Source organism: Seriola dumerili, unplaced genomic scaffold (genome assembly GCF_002260705.1).
Source record: "Seriola dumerili isolate Sdu_G_001 unplaced genomic scaffold, Sdu_1.0 BDQW01001222.1, whole genome shotgun sequence".
Classification (NCBI taxonomy): domain Eukaryota; kingdom Metazoa; phylum Chordata; class Actinopteri; order Carangiformes; family Carangidae; genus Seriola; species Seriola dumerili.
The window spans coordinates 659,406-676,225 of NW_019175477.1; the positions used below are offsets into that span (position 1 = coordinate 659,406).

Genomic DNA, 16,820 nt, shown 5'->3' on the forward strand with positions numbered 1-16,820 from the left:
TGGTTTCCATCATTCTGTATGCAGCACCAATGTGCCATGGCTCCAGTTGTACATTCTGATCAGCCTATATACCACATGTGCACAGATGCAAAGAAACATTGCAAACCTGCCTTTGCACTGGACTGAGAAGCCTGCCTAGATGCTGTTTACTGAAAAACTTTATAGGTCAGGGTTCCTCAAAGACTTAAAAAAATAATACTTAATTTTTTGTTAACAAAATCAATGAGCCCATCATTTCACTTTCCAGGGGATTTGCCTTTCTTCGTGGAGTCAATGGTAGATGTAATTCACAGTTACAGTGTCACATAGTATTTTAAGATATGATGAGTAGGAGATTTAATGTTTTACGGGAGGCACTGAGCTTAAACTTCATTCAGTTGTGACATATGTAGATTTGTGAAAAGAGTAGATACAAAAAGAAATTGTTGATGGAACTTTTTAAATATCATTGTCAATTTTTAATGCTGTGACATTTTTCTCTTTAGCCTTTGTTCTTCAGGAGCAAAGGAATAATTAATATTTTTCTCTCATTGTTACAGCCATTTGCCCTTGGTCTAGTAGAGGTCCCTTTGCAAAATCCATGTAGGAAATGTCAATTTCATTTCTCGTTCAATCTCATTCAATTTTATCTGCTCTTCTAAAGATAATGTTGTTTTACCTCATAGACAGTAGTTAACTTAATTTTTGTCTGAATTAGACTTTTGTGATTTCTTTGCTTCTTATATTGCCATTTCCCTCAATTAAAAATGGAAATAATTCAGTTTTACATATAACTCATTGTGGAGTTCCTTAGCATAAAAGTTGTTAATTTACCTCTACTACCAAAAGGATAATGTTACTTTTTTGGGAAACAAACAGTATAAGCAGTGAAAATCAGTCAAATGGTGAGAGAAAAGACAGAGATATATACATGTAAGGCAAAATTCAAATAAAGCATACTAGTAAATTAGTCATTCATGGAAAAACAAAGCTATATGAGTCCAGTAATTTTATGGATTTCCTATTTTTAAGCAATTCAACATAATTGTGTCAAGAATTTATTTGAGCTAGGAAATTAAGAATATTTGGTACATCTTTTAGTGCTCTTTGCTTGTGTAGAAAGAATATTGCCACTAGAACATAGACATTAGCTACAAATCCAAGTGTTTGATGCGGTGTTTCAAAATATCAGAAAATATCTTTTAGGTTAAAGAAGTACGTGGAGTTGACTTTGGCAAACAAATAAAGAAAAACATCCCAAAGTGGGATCCCAAAAGGTTTTTTCCCCAGGTAAAAAACAAGTGAATAGGGGTTTCCTCACATTTTCCACAGAACATGCAAGAGTTGTCAGTATCTGTAAAGTTACCTATAAAAATGAGTGAGAGGGATAGAAATTGTTTACAGGTCTTATTTACTTTACTATTGGAGATGCAGTATTTGTGACGTAAAAGCCAAGTCTTCTCCAAGCAAGTACATCCTGTTGGCAGTTTATTAGACACGCCTAAACTATTGCTATCTAAAACGGTCCTGCAATTAATCCTTCCTTCATGAAAGTTACAATGTCAACTGTCAACTGCCAGCGGAGTGCATTATCAATGGATAACCTCCAAAATAATTCAGCTTTAGGTCTAACTTTGTTGTTTTTATTTGTGAATTCAATTTCATTCAATATCAAAGGAGGGGAAATAGTTTCCATGTCTCTATTTATCAAATGACATTTAATCAAGTCAAATTCTCTGAATGGCAAAGGAAAAACATAACATTAAACTGTTCGTATGATAAAATGCCACCATTGTTATCAAAAAGGTCAAGAACCAAAATTCAAGATGATCTGAAACAGTCCCGCGTGTCGACATGACGTCACCATTGTTTACTTTTACCTAAGCCACGCCCTCTGCTAGCAACTTGTAGCTAGCTCGGTTCCAAGGAAGGCACTGCTCCGAGATCCCTTCTTCAGACACCACCCCGAGTCAAACACTGTCCGTCCGCACATAATTCGGTGAGTAAACATTAATCCAACAGCGCGCTGACACTCATTGAATTCATATTCGCTTGGCATATTGGATTCACAGTGATATTGCCGCGTGATAAAAACGAAGAGGAGAGAGAAACGTTTCTTACACAAGCTAGCGTCCGGGCAGGCTGCTAGCTTTTGTTGTACTGTTAACGTAAAAGCTACCCGCAAGGTTCGTCCAAAAAACAGTTTCCAGTGTAGTTAATGTAGGTTTTTAAACACCGTGAACAGACAAGACTAGGTAATCTATAAAGTTAACATACCAAACTCCAACACCTCCTGTTTTCACCGGATATATGCTTAGCTAAAGGCTCAAGTCCTCAACGAAAACCTCAGACTGCAATGGTTGGTGTCAACGGATATTGATTCCATTCATATTGCGTTAAGCTAACTTAGTGATAAATCGCGTTGCTACAATCATCAAAACTTGGTTTGGACCACATACCGTTGATTCAGAATTTCAAGTGTGTCGTTTTATGTGTCGACTGTCGGGTGAATTGTGAGTTGATTGCTGTATGAACTGTGTTCTGGAGGTACATGAGCTAAGCTGACTTAGAACAACATGAACCCAGCTTCCAAAACGTTCTCCGATTATATTATTGAAATAGAGTTTAACATAGACTTTTATGATTGTTTCTTTGATATTAAATACACACGGACCGACAAATGGTCGCACTGACGAGGATCACTCGGTTACCAGTGACGAAAGCAATGCAGGGTGAAACCTCGATAAAATAACTGGTTGAGTGCCTCATAAACTAAGCATGCAAGGTTTTAAATCCAGACAAGCGGGGAGTTCTTGGTTTGTAATATAAAGTAAAACCAGGCTAACTTTAGTTGGTTAAGAGAAATGTGTGATATGTGTCTACATTTAAAAATGGTAATGCACTGCAACAAAAAAAAAAAAAAAAACAGTAGGGTCCAAAAGTCTGAGACTACTTTCCCAGAATACATGTAGTGTAATATGCAACTAAATATATTGTTTACGCTGGTCAGTTGTGGAGAATCTTGTGGATGAGTCTTTCGCTTCAGATTTTCACATTTAAGCATTACACATTTCACAGATTTCACAGTGCATTGTTTTTCTTTTTTTTGTAGTGCATGTGTAAAGCCAGTTGTTAAGGTATTTGTGAAGTCTGCTTTTAAGGGAGGAGGTGGATGTTGTTTGCTCTTTCTTAAGGAAAGGTCGCTTTGCAGCATTTCCTTTATTTCCTTTACATTCTTTGAAGAGTGGTGACCCCCACTGCTTGAGAGTTGCCCCTGTGGTGAGAATGCTTTAAATATAGTAAAAATTCATCTTGAGCTTATTATTCAGCCCATTCTGAAGATAGATGCACTGCACCACAACTATTCAATTATCATAATCCTACAGTATTTTAAGATAATATCATATTTCATTCTAGTGTAATGCATAATGGAACTGATGTGGAATGAACCCAATATTCAGCCTGGTTCTTAGAACCAAAATCACCCCCGACATCTTCAGAAATGTCCACAGGAAACACTGCCCTTTGTCTTCAGCACTAATCCTCATCCTGAAAGCAAAAGTAAACAGAGTGGAAACCTTACCAACAATTGAATGTTTTGATTAGATAAGTTTTACTTTTAGATGGTAGGAATCCCCTCAGTTTAAACCATATAAGTTTTAGCTTGTCTGTGAATGACACATCACTGGCGCTAACCATAAATTACTATTCAGTTGTCATCCATTAGTCATTTTGCAGGAAACACTGAAGGTTTTTTTCAGCTAACTGTTGGTACATTTTGGTCATGAGTTCATCAGAGTGTATGAAGCCTAATCTGATCATCTGTCAGATGAATGCCAATATGTTGATGTTGGTTGTCGGTGGTACCTAACTGATTGATTGATGAACAGATTTGATTTCAGTATGTGAATTTGCCAATAGGGTAACCCTGAAAATAATATTACCCTTGAGGCTATGTGGTCTGTTTCATTTGAGGCTTTGTGTGTAGGTTTCCATCTGTGCACATTATTTGTTTGCCAACTTTATTTACCTTTGTTTATGCTGCTTAGCTTTTGACTCAAACCCTCCCAAGCTGTATACATAAAAGCCTACTTGTGCATTGTACTACCTGCCACAGCCGTTTATCACACCACCTGGTTAATGGTAAATTGTTCCAGAAGGAAGATATGTTTGCACATAAACACGGACCCAGGGCCCCTGTGTTTACAGTAGTCATGGCAGCACTCGGTTATTCAACAAATAGACGTAGCATGTACCTCTCTCACTTGTAGAGGAGAATGTTTGTCTTGGTGGGTAGAGCGATAACAGTGTAGTTCTTAACTTTCAGTGCTATGGCTTTTTACATTGAGCACAATTATTTTGACATGGTGAATGACTACATTAATGAGTCGTTACAGAGACTGTTGTATACTGTTAAATTTTGCTCAGAAAACGGACCTTTAATTACTTTTTGAAGTGATAGTTTTGTGAGAAGCACTTAGAAAGTAGTTTTCTGTTTGTGTTTTTCCTGTATTTCATGATATTGTTCTGCTTTATCCAGTTGTTTTCATTTACACCCATTTCCTTTCTCAGGTCAGTGAAGTCCAGATGCATGAGTCTGGGTCAGAACCAACAAGCCACGCCATTCCAGCAAGACAGACAGAGAACGGGAGTCATACTGAGAATGAGAGTCGACTGAGTAACAGCCAGACTCCTCCTCCAGAGGCACCAAAGGTCAGTCTTCGCCATCTGTATCTGTTCAACACATCAGCATTGTTTTTTTAAAAACACAAATCTTTACAAATGTAATAATACACAGTCATACATGAGAGTCCTTGTACGTTCCACAAAAATACAACATAATGGCGGTAATCTGTACAGATGAAATGGATAGTAGCTGATTTGACTAATTGTTCAACCTAAAATTAATCTGCAACTATTTTGAAAGTTGATCAATTGTTTTTCCAAACAAAATTCTTGGTCCAATTTGGTTCATTTAAAGATTGAAGACTTTGGGCTAAGAAAATTGTAATGGAAACTTTTTTTCTTTTCTATGATATTTTATAAACAAAACAATTAGTTTATTAATTAAAAAACAATCAGCAGATAAATCAGCAATGAAAATAGTTTAGATGCAGCCCTGCGCAAATGTATTCGATTTGAGATGTTTACTCAGTGTAGTATTATGGCATAGTACTGATATTCTCAATAGAAACATTTCCTCAAAACATTTTCTTCTTCGTATGTTTGTGGTAACTCAAAAGTCAAAGTCTTGGTCTTGGACAGCTAAATCTTGATGTCTGACTCTCTGTGATTTAAAAACAAGTGTGCCATTGGAGACTACCAGCTTTTCAGTTGTGAAGATTTTCTCTATTCTTTTAAATTTTAGCTGTGAATATTTTTGGGTTTTTGACTGCTGTTTTTGGACAAAGAAAGCAATTTAAGATGTCACTTCGGAGGTTAGGGTTAGGGTTTAGAACGCTTTAGGAAAACGTGATGGACATTTTATTGAGCGGATGATTAATTGAAATAATGTTTGCCTGAATCTTGGATATTAAATCAGCTTTTTGCAGCTGTAAAGCAAATGATTGTCCTCAAAAAAGCGTTGACATTTTTTTTTGCTAAGCGCAGTTACTTTATTACAACACAGTTCAGCTGCATCGTGGTATATGCAAATGTTTGCTCTCACTGTTGCAAATATTTGTTGCAACTGATCCATCTGCTTTCACTTCACTAAACTTTTGAATCGCAATTAGTTATGCTACATTTGAATTTGTGTTCAAATGGTGTGGTCTCCAAACAATTCACAATTTCTTGTCAGTATTTTTACACATACCATGTAGATGATAATACCAAACTTAGGGCAGACAGATAACTAGTATATGACAATTTAAGGTACTTTATTTTGTTGTTTTTTTATACATGTAAAGGTATCCCTGAACCTCTTACTTTGCCTGCCTGAGTTTCTCCAAACTGCAGTGTTTTATATTTATGCTGGAGGGGAGCACAGGGATGGGGGGAGGTTGTACCGAGGTTTGGAGGGGGAGGGAGAGCACAACTCCTGCTGGGCAGAGTTAGTTAGTTTTGTTCATGCTCACATCATGTAGCTTAGTGAGGCTCTGTTGGATGTTCAGGCAGAACATTATTGCTGAGCAGCATTTAGTTTTTAGGTGCCTGGGCAAACGTTCAATGGAGACTATCAGGTTTGTCAAACCATTCTTTATTCATCTTGTTAGATTATATTTTTATTTATATGATATATATTTTTTGATGATTGTTTAATTTAATATTTTTCAATCTCATAGTATTAAATCTTCAGTTGAGTTTATAAAGTGTGTGTTTTTGTAAATGTCACTGTTTTTTGGGCCACACCCGTCAGGACATATTAGTTAGTATTAAATCTCATAAGAGAAAACATTGTGTTTGTTTTTCCGTAAGTTTTCAGCGCTTCTATTTGCTGTCAGTCATCTCAGAGTTCACAAGACCAGTCTTGCGGGAACAGATCTGTGTTTACACTCAGTTGCTCACTGGTATGACTTTCAACAATAACAACAACAGAAGATGTTTGGACTTGCTGGCTACCATGGCAACAGGGATTAGGCAAAGGCTGTTGTTGTGTTGATGGTGTCCACAGAAAAATAGAGGGGCCAACTGGCTCTGTCTGTGGGATAGACCTATTTTCATTGCTTTGGTGGCCACCTCTGCAGCATTGAATTTCATAAGAAAGGACAAACTAGGAGGCAGTCATCTGTTATTGTTAGCCCAAAGCCTGTGTGAAATTCACTGTCAGTTTGTTTACCCGATTCAAAACAGACTCTGCCTTGGAGAGAAATGTTTGTTTGTGGTTCAGACCTTAATTAAAATACGAATCTCAAGTTCTGTTTTCGTAAACAGGCTCTGTATGCTTTTTTATTCATTATTTATATCTCCGTGCAATTTTGATTACTCTGTTTATGTTTACTGTAAACATCCCTTGAGCTGTGAGGCTTGACAGTGAGGGGGAGGGTGTGGTAATTGCTGCATGCCTAGCAGAGGATGTTGTTGTTGTTTTTGTGGTACTAGTTGTTGTTGTTTTGATGGAGTTCCAATTCCCCTAAGCCATCCAATGTTGTTGTTGTTGTTGTTGTTATTTTTGTTCAGTTCATTTTTAGCTGAAATGGCAGTAGGGCCAAGCTCAGCCGGCTAGACTGACCAGTGAAGTGGAAATAATAAATAAGCAGTATTGTGAATGACTATAAATCACTTAATTATTATTGGTAATTATTATATTTTTATTTATGTTGTGTTGTTAATAAAGTTAAAAATGGACAGTGGGTCCGGATGGGCTGTGTGGAGTAAAATTATAACAGATATTTTCCCCTGTTTTCTGACATTTCATAGACAAAAGAATAATTGATTAATCGAGAAAATGATGAATAATGATGAATAATGAAAAAAATGTTAGTTGCAGCCCTACATAGTGTTAGGTTAAATAGATTACTATTGCTGTGAGCTTACTATGTTTAAGTGATCACAGTTAAATGGAAAAATTTCAATAATCAATAATTATAATAATAGTAATAACAATAAAAAAAAATCTGTTTACATACACTGATATAACCTGAGTACTGCATATTTTATGTACAACAAATATTTGCATTTATTATAGTACCATTTTTAGATACCTTTCATTTGCTATTTTCATGTTTTTTTATGTTTGTAAAGTGTATGGACACACCTGTGACCATATCTCTTAACCTAGGCTGACATGATATTAAGTGTATAATATTTGTGATGCTGCATCCTGAAGAGTTTTATTCTTTTATATCAGGGTGACGTTGCAGAACAGACTGTAGTGAGAGAGCACAGAATTTTTCACATGTGTGTATGTGTTTAAATTTCACAAATAACCTACTGTTCAGCTGTGGAAATTCATTTAGACTTGTTTATTTCAGTTTCAGTTCTAGTCTGATTTTGGATTTAATTATTTTGGGTACAAGAAGGCACCACTGCAAGTAATGCTTCTTTTTATCCTGCCACACTGCTGTCTCAGTGAAACACTTCTGTTCTACAATCTTTGTTTTGTTCATGTAATTTTAAAAAAAAGGTGTTATGAACTCTGCTAAATGTATATATGAGCAAGCAAACAGGTTACAGCTGAACTGTAGCTGTGTCTAATCCCCTACCGTGACTGAGGAGATATGGTTTCTTGTTTACATGTAAACAAACTGATTGTTTTTACCGGAAGGGAATAGTTTGGATGAAAGTGGCATGTGCACACATACACATGCCCCGAACAGCCTACATATGTTGTTTTTGTTTTTTGTCACTGGGTTGTTTGTGTCCATTGAGTTTCCCCTCTCAAATGTTCTGTCACAGATGTGGCATCCACAGTGTTTTCTTTTTCTGTGTTTTTCCTTCTCTTGTTTTTGTGGTATATAGATTTTAACTCACTGTCATTCTGTTATGTCTTTTTGGATGATGCAGGTTCCAGTGTCATTGTCGATGATGACCCCACCAGCAGAGGCCCCACAGCAACTGCAGCAGACACCACAGCAGCAGATCCTCAGTCCTCAGCAGCTCCAAGCCCTGCTCCAGCAGCAGAAAGCACTCATGTTACACCAGGTAATGTATGCTTATAATAGTTATGTGTTCACCTTTGTTCACAGTGAACATTGGTTTCGATTTACTGAACTCAAATTTCACCAACATTTCTGCAGCAACAAATTCAAGAGGTCTTCAAGAATCAGCAGGAGCAGCTAAACATGCAGCTGCTGCAACAGAAGAATGCTGGGATTGTTAGCCAAGAGGTAACCTTTATTTGTTATAGCATTATTTTTATCACTTCATGAATATTTGATCACTGTAGCAATATTTAATATGCAGCAAGGATAATCAATTCCTGAATTACAAACAAGTCTTATTCAGTTCAGTAGAACTAAAGGTTAATTCATGGAATACACAAAAATTACTGTTATTATTATAATCAGTTATTCATGCTGCACAGAATGTCTGCTCTAAGTGACAACAAGGAGTAGCATGTTCCAGGCTCTACATAGTGTCTATGTAATACAGAAATAGCATTTGAGGGTGAAGCTGGAGCAGTAACAGACCTAGATAACATAGGAGGTGTTTGTAATTCTAGACGGCACCTCTTTGTAATGATTTCCAAGTTTATTCTTTTAAGGTGCATCACATGTTTAGAACCTACGTGTTGCTCTGTCCCAGCACCCACACTTGCCGTCTCGTGGATTTGAGTTTATATTCAAGTTCCAGCAAATGTGTGTGTCATAAAAAAGACCCAATACACAGTACACTTAACTCACGCTTCGGCTTGTGTGCATGTATTTGCGTGGCAGCATGATGTCACCAGTCTTGGCTGTCTCACTCTGTGTTCTGAAATCCTCCATCCACTTGCAGTTTTAACATGTCAGAACTTGGCTGAGTGCACGAGGCAGCAGCATGATTTGTGTACTATGTAGTGTTTGTTCATTTAGATGAAAACAGAAAAGGGCCTTTCTTTGTACAGTTTGTACACAAGTGAAAATGAAGGAAAAAATGTGTGAAATCAGAGTTAAGAATTGTTTTTCTTCTCTAAATCGCTAACAGCATTGGCTGATTTCTTTACTTTTGTAAACACATTGATTGACAGCACCTGACTTTGTGGTTGCCTGTTGATAGCCAAAAGTACCTCCGCCAGTAGGTCCCATTGTCACATTTTCTAGCCTGACATGTCCAATGTGATGTATAGTGATCCTATACATTTTCTATTCTCTCATTGTGCTATATTTTGTAAGGGAAATGGAAAAAGGAATTTACTGATTCATGTTCTGTCTTTTCTTCTGTCACAGCTGACAGCTCAGCAAATTGCCATCCAGCAACAGCTCCTTCAGATGCAGCAGCAGCATCTCCTCAACCTGCAGAGGCAAGGACTGTTGTCTGTCCTGCCCACCAGCCCCAGCACAGCTCCAGGTGTGCATCTCTGTGGAATTTTGATATTCAGGGAAAATACTTTCTGATACATGGCATATCGGGGGGGGGGGATTGAAATGAAAAAAAAATTACAAAGCCACAGGAGTTGGCCAATATTCCCAGATTAGAGTCATAAATTTACAAGAAAAAACTCACAAATTTACAAGGAAAGAATTAGATTACAAAATCATATATTTGCACAAAAAAAACTTGAAAAATTAGTTTTTGTGTCAAGGATTGGATCAAATTGTGTATTATAGCTACAATGGGTGACCTAATGAATTTATACTTTAAGCGATTTTATTATCATAAGCATCTGAACTTTTTTTTTCCTCCAATGGTTCTAATACACCCTCATAGGTTGGCGTTCACCAGTGTCCTTTTTCTGTTTTGGGTCAGTGCTTTTAACTTAACACTGTGAATGTGCAATTTCAGGCTGTGAGAATGGTAGCATCATGTCTGCTGGTGGAGACACCAGAGAGTCTTCCAGTCATCAATCTACCACCAACGGTCATCACACTCTGCTGAGGAGGAAAGAAAGGTACTTTATAAATGTAGTAATAGGAAATTTAAACATTATTTACCTTTATTTTGTTAAGAAATGTTTACTGTTCTGTCCAAACTTTATTTGCTAAATCATGTTTTTGTTGTGCCTGAGCTGTACGAACATGTTGAGTCTGGGATGCATCATTAATGGTTTATTGTTGTTTTTTTCTTGTCAGTGGGTCAGTGGATGAAAACACACAAAATAGCCATCCTCTGTATGGAAATGGCATGTGTAAATGGCCTGGCTGTGAGACTGTTTTCGGAGACTTTCAGGCATTTCTCAAGTGAGTGGTGAAAGTTTGCTCACCTCTAAAGCTGATGTAATGGTTATTCACATTTATCAGGATCTGCAGTGGCACAGATACAGTAAATATGCAACAAAGAAATGTACATATGTTCTGTGTTCTGTACAGGAGCTTTAAATATCACATTTTAAATTAAAGGTTATTAAAATTATTAAAATAGTTGCTATAGTAGTAGTAGTAGTATAGTTGTTATTTCCTCCTCTTTACTTTAATGTATTTCTTATTTCTTTTGTGGCATGGATCAAATTTTCTAAGGATTAAAATGATATTAGTGAAGGTTTTTCAAGTTGAAATGGAATGACTCTTGAAGTGTATTTTTTTGTTTATTTTGATACTTGAAAGAAAACCTTTTAGTAATTTATTGCATTAGAGCATTTTGCCTTCAGCCACAGCTGTTGCCTGCACAACAAATGGTTTCCCTAAAGCATGCCATGATTTTGATTTGGTTGTTCGCAGACATTTGAACAGTGAGCATACACTGGATGACAAGAGTACAGCACAGTGTCGTGTGCAGATGCAAGTGGTTCAGCAGTTGGAACTGCAGGTAAGCATTTGGTTTATTTTCTGTGAGCTAACCCCTTTATATATTATATATATNGTTCGCAGACATTTGAACAGTGAGCATACACTGGATGACAAGAGTACAGCACAGTGTCGTGTGCAGATGCAAGTGGTTCAGCAGTTGGAACTGCAGGTAAGCATTTGGTTTATTTTCTGTGAGCTAACCCCTTTATATATTATATATATTTTTTTTTTTTTTTTTTCAAATCAAATAACAAAAGGGACGACACATCTTTGTCAGCAGTTTAATTTTACAAATATAACGTAACCATCCAATATTCAGTCCTTTTCTTAAAACTACTGAAAAAGAAATGGAAGTTTTTGGGAAACTCTGAAGTGAATGTCTTAATGTTTCCAGTGGTGGTGTGTTTTCACACCAGCCCTGGAAACAGAAGTGATGTCTTCAGATAATTACACTTCTCACGATGCCAGAAAAAAAGTGATTCCCACACTGAATGTCATTTCATGCTTTAACACAAGCTGTGAATTCACGAACTCTCAACTTCTATTTTGGTCCTCTCATCTAACACAGTTGAAGAAGGACAAAGAGCGACTGCAAGCTATGATGGCTCATCTCAAGTCCTCTGAACCAAAACCCGCAGCACAGCCTGTAAGTACCTGCTCTGACTGTGTCCTTCAATTAAAATAAATATCGTTTTGCTTGTAGTTAAACTGACGTTTTCCTGACTTAACTGCTTTATTTTTCAGGTGAATCTGGTGTCTAACGTACCCTTCTCCCAGGCAACATTGCCCAAAGGCCCTCCTCCTATGAGCTTGTCCCAGAGTGCCACGGCACCATCCACGCCCCTGACGCCGCTCTCTGAATCCCCTTCAGTCCTCACTCCCAATAGCATGTTCACTGGAACCCCTGTGCGGAGGCGGTATAGCCGCTCTGTCAGCCAAGGTAACGGTGAGATGATGAAGAACAACTTAATTTTTTTCATGACTGGTTTGAGCTGAAACATACTCCTGCAAACAAACACATGAACGTAATTTCATAGGGACACAAAGGGGTTTATTTTCTCATTTATAATTAATTAAATTCTATTATTTATTGTATGTCACTTTTTTCCATAATTAGAAATGTTTCTTCTTTGTTTCAAGTCCATTCTGTCTCATTCATTTATTCAATCTTTACACAATCTTTACACAATGTGTATATGTGTATGTATAAATAATGCTTGTTAATGTCTTTCCACAGATATAATTGATAACAAGGAGTTCTACCTGAGCACAGAAGTTAGACCTCCATTTACGTATGCCTCTCTCATAAGACAGGTAATCAGCTCTTTTCTCGTTCAACACAGCCACAGAAATATTAGAACACTCTTGGAAATAAAAATTCACATTTTTGCAGGACAGTGTTTCCAAGCCTCCCAAACATAAATGAGGCAGATCCACATACTGTTTCCACTAAATCTCACTCCTCATCTCTTTCAGGCAATATTTGAATCACCCCGCAATCAGCTGACATTAAATGAAATCTACAACTGGTTCACAAGAAACTTTGCATATTTCAGGCGGAATGCAGCTACTTGGAAGGTACTGACTCTGTCACACGTTAAATGTGATTGGATATTAATATATGAAACAGTAAAATGTATTGTAAACACATGGTTGTATTTACATTTAGTTGCTCATTCAGTATTTCAGGTGTGTACAGCTCCTCATTTTATTTCTTTTCTTTCATCATCTTCTAGAATGCTGTCAGACATAACCTCAGCCTCCACAAATGCTTTGTACGTCTGGAGAACGTGAAGGGAGCTGTGTGGACGGTAGATGAGATCGAGTTCCACAGAAGACGGCCCCAGAAGACTGCTGGTAATGGGTACGTGTACAGTGGACATGAACCCTGTGTCTTTTCAGATATTACTAGAAGTCACATGCCCCACAGTGTTTGACCTTGTAGCTCTGCCTCCTAAGTACACACAATATTTACTGTAAACAAGTCTTTAAGTTTCAAAGGCTGGGAGTGTGCTACGAAGGTGATAAATTATGGCTTGTTTGTACAGGGGAGTTCATTAATTCATTCATTCATTCAACCAACCTTTATTGATACACATTTGTCCCATAACAGCAATGTACTCACTTTTCATGGGTGCCCTGTGGACACACGGGACACTAAAAGCAAAAGCAAAAACATTGGACAAACACTAAAACCTCCAAAAGTAATTGAAGGATAAAGAAAAGCATCTGACAAGCATTTAATACAATTTGAACATGGCAACAAGGGGCAAAGGCCTAGATAAACTTGAAGATTTACAACACACTTCGCTCAGATCTAACCATCGTGGGTACATAGATAGTGGTGGAATCTCAGAAGACATCAGGTGATCCAATTTGTGAGACAGACGATTTTGGGAATGAAATAGAGCCACATATGTAGCTGTTTGCACAAGCCTGCGAGCCAAATTTAGACTCTCATAAAACTTTGACCCCTCCCCTTGATTAAGCTCAATCGGAAATTAATCAAAAAATCAAGGTGAATCATCTTCGTCTATGACTCAAACTCTTGTGTGGATTTCATTAAACAAACAGACCTCACAGGATGTATGTTGGCAGTAACTCACAGTGCACAGCCATGGGGCTAGTATCTTTTGTTCTTTAGGTGTTGATACAAAAATAAAATATAATTTGCTGATGTGTTTGTGTACCAACAGATCTTTGCTGAAGAACTCTCAGAACCGTCAGAGCTTAGCTGGATCTGCTCCTCAGGTAAAAGAATGTTTCATTTTTAATATGTTGAATTATAAATTCATATAATTTATATAATTTGAGGCTGTTGCAGAGGGCAGACATGTGTGAAAGGTGGCAGTAACATGTCGGATAGCAGTGTGCTCCTGCTACAGCTCTATCTGATACATGTTGATGCAGAATTAGAAATGTGAGAACTGAGGATGTTACCTTTTTTTCAGAGTGGTGGTCTAGATGGACACAACTCTTTCTACAACCCAGCCTCTATGGGCAGCATCCCACTGCACTCGCTGCCTCATGTTCTCCAAGAGCAGATGAATGGAGCCCTTGCTAATGGATCTGGATACCAAAGTGACAGCAGTGCGACACAGTCCCCTCCACAAGCTTTGTAAGCGTCACCTCCAGAACTGCGTATATACACCTTTAGTGTCATTTACTCAGTTTTGATTTGATATGTAATTATGCGTTCACAAATCCTGATTGCATTTTTTTTTTTCTCTCTCTCTCTACATGTTCATCAAACCAGCATTAAAGAGGAGCAGGAGGATGAGGAGATATGTGAAAATTATCCCTATGAATCTCCAGAGAGCACAGACGAGCACGGTCACAGCCCAGAGATGAACCATGATGAAGAAAACGGCAGCCCAGAAAGGCGCAACCTTCATCTCGATCGCGTGCCTTCTCTCTGACCATGAGGTCCGAGATCTCCAGTGCGAGGCCGCCTCACTCACAGCCTGCGTGACTTTGTATTCCAAAAACAACAGCTTCATCCACATAACCAAACCACTCTGTTTTTGGGGAATTTTTTTTTTTTTTCATATTTATCAGCCTTACTCTTATTTTTTTGTTCTTAATCTAGTTCTTAATTCTTTCTGTACAGTAGAGTGATACCACAAAAACACATTTGTGAAACTGTCTGTTCATGATTTTTCTTCTTTTATATCTGTACACAAAAGGACCATGATGAGCAGAGAAGCCAAAGGCAAGGGAACATTGATAGCTAGCACTTCACAATGAAATATTTCCCCCCTTTTTATAGCTGCTTTCTGCTATGTTGGGGCCACACTACCTGATTTTATTTTAGTAGTCATAATATATTAAAAAAAAAAAAAGATTGTAGAGGAAGTAAAGAAAAATGTTTCTTTAAAAATGAAAATGTTCACTGCCAACATGATCTGATATATTTGTATTTAAGGTATAATCAACTGATCAAAAGAATACGTAGCTTCTTTATACTTGTTGGTCTTTTTCACCCCTTCCATGAACATTGTTGAATTTTGCTCTAACTGAGCTTGTAAGAGTAGATACTATAGATTTACCATTATTGTAAACCAATGCATCTCTATGAATAATAAATTCCTCATGATAAATGTGAATACTCTATCTTTTATTTACCTTTATGATTGCCTTGGTGGTAAGTTTTCATCAGCGTTTTAACATGATGAAATAGTTTTGTTTTTTTTTACCTGATACAGCGCCACTTCTCTCAGTCAATGGTAATGACTTCTTAATGGAAGGTAATGGAAGAAAGACAATGGTGTGGGTGGAGAACTTTCCACTATGGTATTGTGGTATGTCCATGTTATCGTCCTATAAATTCACCTCTATACAGTGAGAAAGTGTGGATTACATAACTGCTGTGGTGTTAGAATCACTGGTTAAGATGAGATGATAAATAACAATATGATTTTATCGAAGTCTTATCTGTTAGTACTTTTAAAATCCAGGTGTTTGATAAATGGCTTTGCTGGGCTTTCTGTTGATAAGATGCCATAATTGAGTGGATCATCTCGGCATTTTGCCATCACAGATCTGTAGTTGTGCTTCCTGACTGGTGAGTATTGATCGATGTGGAGTGTGCTCACAAAGTGGGTGTGTGCATGATGATGGGATGTACTTGAGCTCAACCTCAGAGGCGTTGCAGTTGCAGATGCTACAGTCTACACTGTTGGATTGTTAACCCATACAGACAGGTAATCTTTAAAGCTAATTATTGTGCCAAATTTGATTTCATTATTTTTTCAACCATTGTAATTTTGTTTCTCTCAAGTCTCAAGTAAAACATTTCTTGCATGATTCTTATACTAACTCAAAAACAAGATGCTGCAGTAATGCTTTATTGTCTGAGATAAGTTAGTCTTTAGCTTTGAGGCTACTAAGGCCGTTATGTTGCTGTTAATCAAGTGTTTTGCATGTGTGTCTCACTGCATATCTATTCTCTCCACTTTGCCCTGCACAAGATGACAACTCCCTCAAAGCCTCCTGTGAATGATCAGGACTGTATCAAGCTTGAGAAACTAGGGGACCATGTTTCTGATGGTATGTTGTTCAGTCTGACTCGATGTGGTGCATGCCAAGTGTTAATGGGAGAGTGTATTTTCACGCAGTATATATTTTCAACCCAGGAAACTAGATCCAAATAAACATTTGCTAATCAATACTCTCTCACTGCCGAAGTTTTATAGAGCAAGCCTCCTCCATTATACATTTCACATCTCACCTTCCTGACATGCTTCATGTTAATGGTCTCCTGAATAATTAAAACTGCCTCATATAAAGATTTGAGTGACTAACTTGTCCAACAGTAACTGGACTGGGTGTAAGACCAGCCCTGCATTTTATACTGTCAGTAACTAAATAACAATTTGTGCGTCTAAAATCATTTCCTCTATTTCTTGCATCATCCTTTTTAAAGGAAACACCCCCAAGCCAGTGACTTGCAGTCCACCTAGTAAGATGATGGGCAAGTTCAGTGGGGTACGCAGACTCAGTACCATCTCAGAGCAAGAACCAGACAAGCTGGAC

The 16,820-nt window shown here is 37.5% G+C and overlaps 1 protein-coding gene across 1 annotated transcript; it reads left to right on the top strand.

Annotated features, from left to right (window-relative positions):
• Positions 1-1,904: 1,904 nt before the first annotated feature.
• LOC111238183 (forkhead box protein P1-B-like) lies at positions 1,905-15,369 on the top strand. Its single transcript, XM_022767581.1, has 16 exons — positions 1,905-1,978; positions 4,552-4,692; positions 8,425-8,562; positions 8,658-8,747; positions 9,789-9,909; positions 10,345-10,450; positions 10,632-10,739; positions 11,217-11,304; positions 11,854-11,931; positions 12,030-12,231; positions 12,523-12,599; positions 12,762-12,863; positions 13,022-13,149; positions 13,982-14,036; positions 14,237-14,403; positions 14,542-15,369. Exons 2-16 carry the CDS (start codon positions 4,567-4,569, stop codon positions 14,702-14,704), a joined length of 1,749 nt encoding a protein of 582 aa, XP_022623302.1. The 5' UTR covers positions 1,905-1,978; positions 4,552-4,566; the 3' UTR covers positions 14,705-15,369.
• The last annotated feature ends 1,451 nt before the right edge of the window (positions 15,370-16,820 follow it).

Coding starts and splice junctions, on each gene's coding strand:
- LOC111238183 (XM_022767581.1), top strand. CDS start 4,567: ATGCATGAGTCTGGGTCAGAACCAACAAGCCACGCCATTCCAGCAAGA. Junction 10,740..11,216: donor GACTTTCAGGCATTTCTCAA/GTGAGTGGTGAA, acceptor GGTTGTTCGCAG/ACATTTGAACAGTGAGCATA. Junction 12,232..12,522: donor CTCTGTCAGCCAAGGTAACG/GTGAGATGATGA, acceptor GTCTTTCCACAG/ATATAATTGATAACAAGGAG.